This window comes from Anopheles funestus, chromosome 3RL, assembly GCF_943734845.2.
Source record: "Anopheles funestus chromosome 3RL, idAnoFuneDA-416_04, whole genome shotgun sequence".
NCBI lineage: Eukaryota > Metazoa > Arthropoda > Insecta > Diptera > Culicidae > Anopheles > Anopheles funestus.
In genome coordinates this window covers 77,878,253-77,888,637 of record NC_064599.1, presented here as the reverse complement: position 1 = coordinate 77,888,637, position 10,385 = coordinate 77,878,253, and the positions used below count along the sequence as shown (strand labels likewise).

General features: G+C 41.9%; 3 protein-coding genes across 3 annotated transcripts; 1 reads left to right on the top strand and 2 right to left on the bottom strand.

The window, feature by feature from the left end:
- Positions 1–77: 77 nt before the first annotated feature.
- LOC125768188 (60S ribosomal protein L27a) lies at positions 78–1,687 on the bottom strand. Its single transcript, XM_049435526.1, has 4 exons — positions 1,562–1,687; positions 1,050–1,116; positions 730–977; positions 78–491 (listed from the first exon to the last, which is right to left on the bottom strand). Exons 1-4 carry the CDS (start codon positions 1,565–1,567, stop codon positions 363–365), a joined length of 450 nt encoding a protein of 149 aa, XP_049291483.1. The 5' UTR covers positions 1,568–1,687; the 3' UTR covers positions 78–362.
- A 64-nt stretch (positions 1,688–1,751) lies between these two features.
- LOC125768172 (putative protein tag-52) lies at positions 1,752–3,951 on the top strand. Its single transcript, XM_049435500.1, has 2 exons — positions 1,752–2,217; positions 2,287–3,951. The coding sequence occupies exons 1-2, from the start codon at positions 2,094–2,096 to the stop codon at positions 3,756–3,758; spliced, it is 1,596 nt and encodes a 531-aa protein (XP_049291457.1). The 5' UTR covers positions 1,752–2,093; the 3' UTR covers positions 3,759–3,951.
- An 888-nt stretch (positions 3,952–4,839) lies between these two features.
- Positions 4,840–10,285, bottom strand: LOC125768185 (protein unc-119 homolog). Its single transcript, XM_049435520.1, has 3 exons — positions 9,504–10,285; positions 9,213–9,385; positions 4,840–8,983 (listed from the first exon to the last, which is right to left on the bottom strand). The coding sequence occupies exons 1-3, from the start codon at positions 9,977–9,979 to the stop codon at positions 8,871–8,873; spliced, it is 762 nt and encodes a 253-aa protein (XP_049291477.1). The 5' UTR covers positions 9,980–10,285; the 3' UTR covers positions 4,840–8,870.
- Positions 10,286–10,385: the final 100 nt, after the last annotated feature.

Below are 10,385 nucleotides of genomic sequence, written 5' to 3'. Positions count from 1 at the left end.
AAAGAGAATTTGATGCTTATTGCTATCAAACAGCCGACCATCCTTTCTCAAATTAAATAATATAACTGATCATGGCATTAGGTGTAGATATTGGTTTCTTGTATTTTCCGTTCTTCCTTATATTTTCCCGCTCCTGTGTGTGTACGAACGCACATCACACTCCCACACAAGAATACACACGAAACGTTGTACCAAAACAAAACATAACACCTGCCCCCGCCCACCGGAAGGACCACACGAGATGGAGTTGGTGTGGCTGTTCTGGATAGTCCGGCATTCACGGGATCCTTCCATGAGCGCCAAGCATGTGTGTGTGCGCGCGCACGCCCGTATGAGTGTGATTGATCCTTAAAGCCAATACTCTAAGCCCGCAGCAAGCAAGCACCACCGACGGCCTTGATGCGCTTCTCGGCCAACTTGGAGAAGTATTTCGCCTTCACAATGATGGGCCTCTTGGGTGGCAAACCGGAACCGAGCAGCTTGAAGTAACCCTACGGATAGAACGGAGTGTTTGGTCCTCATTAGCGTCAAACGTGTGAGACAGGACGATGTATTGGCGTTTCAGTTTGGCAAGCTTCAATCAGTAAAGTACGGATCAACAGGATTATTTGCAAGATTTTGTACACGTATGCATTCTGACCGCCCGTACGAAAAAATCATCATGTAGAAACAGAAAGGGAACCGCCAACCATCACAAAACAACAAGACAACAATGGCGCGAATACTTACGAACTGGACCAGATCGACGACTGGCACTCGCTCGGGGTTCTTCTTAGCCTGCTCGCGGATCTTTTCTGGCACCAGGCTCCACAGATGCGAGAGGTTAATCGTTGGGCAGTACTTGTGGTTACGGTTCAGATGGAAGTTTCGCATACCGACCTTACCAAAGTATCCCGGATGGTATTTGTCGTAGTTGATACGATGATGGTGCATACCACCAGCGTTACCGCGACCACCAGGATGCTTACGGTGCTTGCCTGTAAAAGAAGAAGCAAAGATTCGTTAAGACGAAACTATGTCTGCGAGGGACGCCAAATGAGACAACTTACCAATACGGCCATGGCCGTGGCTGACGTGACCACGCAGCTTCCTGGTCTTCCTGCGTACCTTAAGGCTCTGAAAAACAAATCATTCAACCGATGAGTTAATCCATTGTATTCACTTTCATTGGCCTTCCCCCGTTCAGCTTCTACAAATCAACACACGACGTGCACTTCCTTCCGTTGCATCTGCCATCATTGGCTAGAAGGGAACTTTCCGTATCAATCTTATATCAGTTCTGTACGATCAACAGGATTATTTGCATATTAATTTGTACGATTGCATTCTGACCGCCCGTACGTGGGAATCATCATGAAGATATCAACAAGAAAGTTCACCGTTCCAACCGATGAGGTTACTGCCGCCATTGCAAACCGAGCAGGTTTGATGAGTAGCACTCTCCGAGGAATGCATCCAGTTTTTCCACACTTTGCCATGAAATTTTCACACACAACCGTTCGCAGTTCGATGCACCGAAGGAAGCGCTCGCTGTTGATGATAAATCCCGCCCGATACTTACAACCATTGTGTACGGTAATCCAAAAACTTGGAGCTGCTACCACAAAAATGTGTCGACAGCACGCAGAGTTTGCCGGAAAAAGAAAGAGACGGTCGGTGTGTTTGACGTTCTCTCGCGTGACGTTTCAACGGAAGTTGAGGTTTGACGGTTGTCTTTTTGACATCCATTCGGCAGTGCCTAGCGGTGAACAATGAGAGTGGAAAATATGGAAATTATACAAACGATTTTACCTCTTGTGTATTGTTTGTAGTAAAGCGATTGATCTACTTTTGTAAAACAAGCGATTTTAAATATTAAAAGAACATTATCGACCAATAATGGAAAGAAATAGTAAACTTTTTTCAGCTTGTGTGCAGTGAAAAGTTTCATAACATGAAAGGATTCATCCGTTTCATCCGTCAAGATTGTTTTGAAATTCGAAAGGAATCTGTCAACATAACAAGCCACAAACGGTCAAGTTTTATAACTGTTTACTCTCGGGAAGCCTTTGTCGTTTCGATGGCAAGAAAACAGTGTTGGAATCTAGCAAAACATGGCTCAATCAACGCCAAAAGCGGGCCTCCGAATGCAACTGCAACCACTGATGCCAGAGGACATGCGTTCCGAGCTGATAGCCGCACTAAAGGTGCAGAACGTGCACAATGTTCGCGTTGGGAGTAAGTTCAGTTTGTGGCATCTTCATTACACATACGTGCAATAATTAACTTTCTTTGGCGACCTTTCAGGCGGCCGTCGTTTTATGTTACCAGGGTCGCACAGCAACAGTCCGGTACGAAGCATACCAGCGGCACAGAATAATGAAACGGATAAGCGGCAACAGCTGCGCCTGCAAGCCATACGGGAAATTCGTACGTCCGAGGAGTCGTATCTGAGGCAGCTGGATCTGCTGCTAGAATACTTTGTAACACCGTTGCGCAACAATGGATTTCTCACCGAAAAGGTGCACAATCAGATCTTTGGACAGCTCGACACAATCCACAACCTTAGTCAGGAGCTGCTCAAAAAGTTGGACGAAAATTTGGACAATGTGGTAAAAGCGTTCACCGACCTGGGTCCGTTTTTTAAGCTTTATTCGGTGTACGCCTTTGACTATCGCAATTCGCTCTGTACATTGCAATCGCTGATGGACAAAAATCCCACATTGAAGCGATATATCGCGAACACGGAATCACGCCCGGAAGTGCAGATGAAGTTGATCTCGTTGCTCATCACCCCGATACAGCGCATTCCCCGGTACAAGCTGTTGCTGCAGCAGGTTCTGCTATATACCAGCCCTTCGGATGTTGCCTACAAACCGCTGCTGGAATCAATACGGCTAGTGGAACAATCCGTATCGCACATCAATGCTCTCGTGGAAGATTACGAAAACACCCAAAGATTGATCACGGTGCAGAACGCACTCACTAACAAGTCGCTGAAATTGGTGAAACCGGGTCGAAAGATCCTGAAGGAGGGTTTTCTGCGCAAGCAAAAAACGGATGGATCCACCTCGAAGAAGTACTGCATCCTGATGTCGGACATGTTCATGTACTGTCGTGTGCTGAAGGACGTCGAGGTGCTGCTGACGGAAGGGTCAAGCATCGCGTGTTGCTGTGTATTTCCGCTGAAGAAATGCAAAATTGTGCAGCTGTTTCGGGGCAATTTCCGGATCACGTGTAGCGGTGACGGAACGATTTTTAGCTCGGACGGTGAACAGGAAAGCCATGGTTGGTACGTTGCGATTAAGGAAGCGATCGAGCTGCACGTTCAGTGCAGGAAAACGTTACGAAAGATGTCCAGCAATAGGAAACCGATGCGCAAAAAGCATCTGCAGCGTTTGGAACCGGAGGACGATATTATGTGGTTGTTGCGACGCAAGACGACTAGCCCGGATCGTATTCAGAAACCGGATAGGATGAGAAGAAAGTTGTGGCCTTTTAGGAGCATAAACTGTTTGGATTTGAATCAATCGGTTGGAGAACCGAGCGGATTGCAACAGTATATTCCAGCGAGAACGAGTGTGGGTCGATTTCCACAAGCAACAACAAGTGGTGCTCCTGCTGTTGCTGCTGCTAGCTGGGATGCAGAAAACAGCATTCGAACAAACAACTCACCGAGTGTAATACCGGGACCAGACGATGAAGCAGATAAGGAAGAACAAACCAATGCAAGTAGACACGTGCATTTTCGATTTCCGTCTATGCATTGGCGTTACTAAAGCGCGCGTTTTCGTGTAGTATATGAGACATCAACATTTCTGTTCTTTCTTGTTTTCTTTTCCTTTGAGCGCACCCATTTCTTTAAGTAGTATAGTCATTAGAAAGTAATATTTATTCAAGAATCTCGGAATCTTTTCACTTTAATATGTCAATAAAATGTTTCTTTTTAAATTGTAACAAAGGTATTTGCTTCGTTAAAACAAATAACATATCACATTAGAAGAAGTTCTTTCGTACATGAAGAAGGAAAGCACAGTTGTTATTACACCGAACAATGTGTTATCTATTTATCGTACTTTGAATGAGAGCTAATCGAAAGCACAAAATTAAATAAAAAATCTTAAACTACTTACAAAACAAAACAAATTCTTTGGTCAATCAATGGAAAGAGAAACACTGGTAGGAAATAAGATTAGACACTATAATAAAACCGAGAGGAAACAGGTGAACAAAACACTTCACAACAGTGGGAAACTTAACCACAAAAATGCCACTTTAAAAGTGCATAAAGAGAGCGAGAGAGAGAGGGGAAATAGTGTTTTTGTGTAAAGTTGTTTGTCACCACGTGAAGATTGATTTTTGGTTGAGATGTTTTTTTTTAACTTTAAATAAGGATCCGCGATCGGTTACTTATCCGAACTACCGGTTGTAATTACTTTTATGTTTTTACTTCACTTTACCTTTCTCTAGAAGATTGTTCGTAAAGTTTTTTTTCCCACTTTGTTTCGTTTTTCATTTCATTTGCTTTCTTTGGAAAATTTTGACTAGTTTTCGTTCGGTTTCGTTTTGCACCACTTTCGATTTACGTTTTCATCTCTTGCTATTTTACTGCATGCATCTACATCAGCTATTTGTCGTTCGATTTACGCGATTTTATTTGTTTTACTTTTGTGGGTGAGTGTTTCTTTAAATTGAATTAGTAATCGTTTTATGTATCGCCAACTGAACCACATTTTCGTGTTTCCGTGTGTGTTTTTTTTTCATTGCTTTGCAATATTAAATACGTTTACGTCTGATTAAGAACAGCAGCATTTTGCAGCAAAAATTTGGAAATGATTCTTTTGGGTTTTTTTCTGCTTGTTTTTCTACCTTATTCACTATCTTCTCTTACTTTCAACTACGTATTTTCTTTCTATTTCACTTATATTTGCTCCAAATGCATTTCATCTAGGTTTTATCCGTTGTTTGCAGAATAATTTCGTCGCACATTTTGGTCTGCTACCACATCCCTGCCTATTACTTTCGATATTCTAGTATTTTCTTATGGTTTGCATTTTTTTTGAATTAGTTTTTATTTTTGTTCTTACTTACGCGATCGCTTTAAGTTCTGCTGTTGCTGGTAACGCTGGGTTTTCGTTCAAATTTGCACATTATTTTAATTGGGCGGCGTATTGAGGTCCACTCTAAGGTGCACCTGGACACGTGATGCTATTAAAGATATTATTACTATATAGAGTTCCTTCCTCGTGTCGTACGGTTCGTTCATTTTTTAAAACCACATCTCAGTTCAGTGCTTTTAAGATCGATCCATCGCGTCTCGTGGATCCATGGATCTATAGATCACGTCAACAAAAGTGTGTATCCCCATTAGGGACGAAAAACGCGATGAACAAAGTTGTCAAAAGACAATCGTAACGTAATCTCAGCTTCAAACATTGTTTAAAGTGAATGTTGCGTTCTTTTCTGCCGCATATACTAACACACAAACATGCAGAAAAAACACATGGAGGTCCATTGATTTGTAGGTAAGACTTAAACATAATGACTAGGGTCTGGGACTGCCAACGTCCGCTAAGCAGTAAACCATGGACAGTGTAGTAGTCATGTGCTTGTTGAAGATTCTAAATCGTTTAAAAAAATGCATCAACACTCCAAAAATACCAAAGGGTAAATAAAACAGATGTTACAAGAAAACATCCAGGGCGGGTAGTTTACAATTAGGGTTGTAAGGTGAGCGCAAGCACTCCTTCTCAAACTCGTCCTACACAAGTAACTCAACACCAGCCGATCTGAAACAAATCAGATGCGCTTAAGCATTTCTGTCGTACAAACCAACGATTATAATTAACTATTGTAAACTATTCGATTCGTATGAGCGTTTGTTCTTGGTAGTTCTTTCGTAGCTCTTAGTAATTTCTGGCTCTAAGATAAGTTAGACAGCTCTAAATGCTTTGCAGATGGTGTAGATGTTGGTAGCGTTCTTCTATAGCTATTGGAAAAATTCCATAACTAAAACATCGTTAGTATTCGCACGATTGCCGCTTAAAATGGAAACTACTAGTCGCATCACTAATTATTAAAACCAACCAATAAAGAAAACTTCCTTTTCTCAATTTAAAACAAAACTAAAATTCCACTAAACCGCTTCACTATGCAACGATCTGATCTGATCTTAAAATGTAAGTCCTAAATAGCCACAATACAACCGACTCTTGCGCTACTTGTTGGTTTTTTTTGTCTGTTTTGTTTGCTATTGCTTATGGTAGAACACCTATTTTTAACACTATTCGAATTAATATTTCATTTGCTGGCATATCTTCTATAGTGTGATGGTTGGTGTTAGTGATCGTGACGTTTGAAAGTTTTGGTTTGTGTACTAAGATCGTACTACTGTTTTGTTCGTAGCAGAACAAAACTAGTTTAAAACTCAGTCCTTTTCTTCCTTCCGACAGTGCTATTGGTTTATGGTTTAACATCAAAGCATTTCCACATCTATTGGATCGTGTGTATGTGGTGTATCTAAATGTGATTTTTAACATTGTTTTCCTTCACTTTCTTCACTCGGTGCGTGAGGATCGAATATTTGTTTCTGTGCTTCTATTGTGTTCTATGTTCTATATATTGTATCTACCACTTTCTCGTAACGATTACTATTAATTGTGTTTATTGTTTTGTGAGTTGTGGTTTTGCAATTAGTAGTTTTATATTTTTTTTTATTTCTTCTGGCTGTGAGGTTGTGTTGCTTTGTTTTAGTTTTGTTGCAATAAAGCTTGCAGGAATTTTTTCTTAAGTTTCAAAAATCAAATATTATTTTTCATCTTCTAACTTTTTCTCTTTTCGAGCTTTAGTGTTTTAAAAGGATAAGGACGTTTCTATTCGTTTGAAATAAACAATTCAGAAAAAGATTCCCCATTTTTAGTTGTGTCAAATTTTTAAAAACAATTAAGATGTACCATTTCAACCTTCTGTTGCAAACTGATCATTTCACACTATACACCCGGACCTGTTCCGGCAACAATCGATAAAAAAGGTAAAGCACTCGTGTTTCGTGACATAGACACCTCATCGGTTCGCATAAGGTATTACAAACACATAACAAAAGCAAAATAAAAAAAGGAAAATGCTAACAGTCCTATTACATGTTGAAATTCAACACCATCAACTGCCACCCTCCGCACTGCCATGCCATGTTATGCTGTGGTCACGCAAATAACACCGCGCTATAATAGCACAAAAACAAAAGCACCCACCAGTAGCCAATACCAACACCCCCCCGGGGTGGGGTTATTATTTGTCACCCCCTGTTTTGTGGGTCGAAAGTGAAATTGTTCGATTTTTGGTTTTTTGCCTTCTAAATCCTGTACCACATTACGGGACGGGGATGTATACAAATGGCAAAACAAAACAAAACACGCAGCGGTCAAAGGACACTCGCTGTGGGGGGGTGGAGCAAAAAAACAGCTTCTGGAAGCCATGGCATATGGTTATGTTGCAAAATCGCGTGTGTATTGCGTCCGCGGCGCAATAATATCCCACCCAATGTGGATGGAACAAAACAACATCACGACAAAAAAAAAATGCACCGAGATTTTGCTTTCAAATCAATGCATTCCATGAACGGTATAAACCCAAAAACCGCATACCTTTGTGGTTGCCCTTTTTAGGGCCCCAACCAAGCGTAACCTTTAACAATCTATTCGAAACCGTGCTGTGGAATATCTTTCAAGTGACATTGGATGAATTCTTCCACTGCTGATTTTACCACCATCGAGCGCAAATGAAGTAAAACAAAAGGATGATAATTGTATAGCTTTGAGTCTTATCTCAGATCAATCTTGGTATAAAAATTCTTCCACATGTTGCCACCATCGCTACGAACATCACCTTCGCCCTCTCGCCATGTGCTGCCGGTAGCTTCCTTCGTGTTGTCTATTTTTAAATACAATTCTTCACGCAAGATGTTCTACGTACGTTTCGCAATGTAATTAAAGAGCTTATCTCATTCATCGCTTTGCCGTCCCGCACACCACCAACGATAACAAACGGATAATTAAGGCAAGAAATGGTGATTAGACTATGTAGTCTGCTTGTTTTTTTTTTTGCTAGTTTCTGCACCGTTAGGGACATATCTATCGCTTGCAATGATACACCTCGTGTTAAACCTTCTTAATAAACACCCCGAAAGCGGGACACGGTTCCTCCTAGCATTTCTTTAGGATAGTTCCTGTCGCTCATTACAATAAACAGTTAAAGCCGCACATAGGTGAAATCGTTTAACGCAACAATCCGTTCTGTCCGATTCTAGCCGTATTCAAAATGTCTTTTCATGAGTTTCGCTTGTTGGGTTGTTTGTTTTTGTTTTGTTTTCTATACTTTTCTGTTTTTTTTTCTTCACATTATAGAATAATTATATTTAACATACCTGTTTTGTTTCTTTTTTTCATCTTCGACACTCTCGTACTGCTGCTGCTGCTGCCGGTGAGGATGATGATGTTTGTTTACAATTTTACTCATCCTTCCCCCATCAACACCAACCTCCCGGTGGCTATCGTTTCTCGTTTCTTGGTCAATTTTTTGCAGCACTCCCAGACACACCAAACATACGAGGTGCGTGTTTTAGATTCATGCGGAGAGAAGATTACTAGTAAGTCGAAACATCCACGTTCGCGTAGTTCTGCTTCTACTGCGCAATGTGGTCCGGTACAAAAGTAAATCCATTACCGGCACACAAACCGTACACATACACACAAGTTCACATGTTCACGTTAACACGTTATTACAGCGCAGCGGATTGACTAGATCGAGCAAATCTCGAGGAAAATTATTAACCAAAATTCAAACACAAACCCGATACGCCTCTCATTCTCTCTCTCTCTCTATGCAAACGCTGCTCACAGGCCACCGTTGTAAGCATAGTCGGCCTTGTTGTGCATCACCAGGCAACCGTCGACGAAATAAAAACTATCCGAACGCGTTTCGAACGGATGCTGAATCATTTCGTTCACTAGATTTGAAGATTATGGGAAGAGAAGAAAATTAAAATTAGAATTATCAAAGAGTTGTGTGGAGGGAGGTAAGCATTTTTTTGTGCAATTGTTTCGAAAATAGTGAACAAAAAAAAGGGCACAGAAAAATCATGACATCCACACCTCTCAAAGAAAGGTATCTAGATCACATTTCAACCGATGCTTGATGCACATTGCAACGCGCACCGAAATGCCGCATGCACTTACCTAAATCCGGTGGGATAGTGGGGAACTCGTAGATGTGTTCGCAAGTATTTTTAGAAAAGGGAATACAGTATCCGAACTCAAAGTCGAACGTTTTCAGCAACCGATCCTTGAAGAAGTGTCGCTCGATCATGCGAAAGTTTTTCACACTCTTGCTGCCAACGGTAAACTCGACACTGTATGCCAACGGTGGTCCAGATGACGGGTGCCATGAAAAGGAAAATGATAATTGCCCATCAGAGAACGGTTCGAGGGGTATTTGAAAGAACGGTAGTAATGCTAGGGAACACCTACGTAGCACCGACGGTTTTTAGTTTTAGAAATTGCGGCGTAAATTGGTACCGTACGTAGCGGCCAGCATTTGGTTCGAACGTTTCCTCCGCGTCCTCTGAACCGGTGGTGGTAGCGGAAGGCGCTCCGGTAGGTTCATCATTTGTTGTGCTTGCTGCCGAGTCCTTTGTCTTGCTATCGGCTCCCGTCGCTGTATGGGTAATGTCGCTGAGCGATGGTTTCGCTATTTCGAACAGCACTGCACCGGATTCCAGATCTCGAATTTTGAAGCGCGTAAAGTCAATCTCGTAGATGTTTGCGTCCGGTGTGCAGAGGTAGTCGTCGGTAATTTTGTTCAGCTGCAACACGTAATCGGGGGTGACCGTGCTCTGCACCGATGTGCCACCGGTTGCTACCGTAGGGGTCGTCGGTGAGGGCCCATCTGCATCGGCCCCTTGGGCCGAAATCGAAGAGCTAAGCTTCTTGCCCACCACACTCATGGTTTTATTGGGTCACGGCAGAACCAAATGGGGTTGGGGACCGATGTAAAGGGCTGGTTTCTTGATTGAATAATGCACACCGTTTGATGGAAACCACTCCGCACTGCACTTTCTACCAAGTGCGTCTGTATTATTGCAACAAAACGGTATAAAAACTACACTAACTCAGCTGCATATCCAGCGAAATCCTTTTGTGTCTACGAATTTTATTGCAATGCGAAAAGAAAAGTACGTGATGCGTCCAGAGAGTTTGTGTTTGTTTTTTTGTTCCCTTCGTTACCTGTCAGCTGTCAAGTGAGTGCGTAAAAGAGGGGAAAATGGATGTCAACAAGCTAACAAAGAAAATATGAATGAAAAATGAAATGTACTAGGTATTTTATAGCAATATTGCGAGCAATCGATAGAG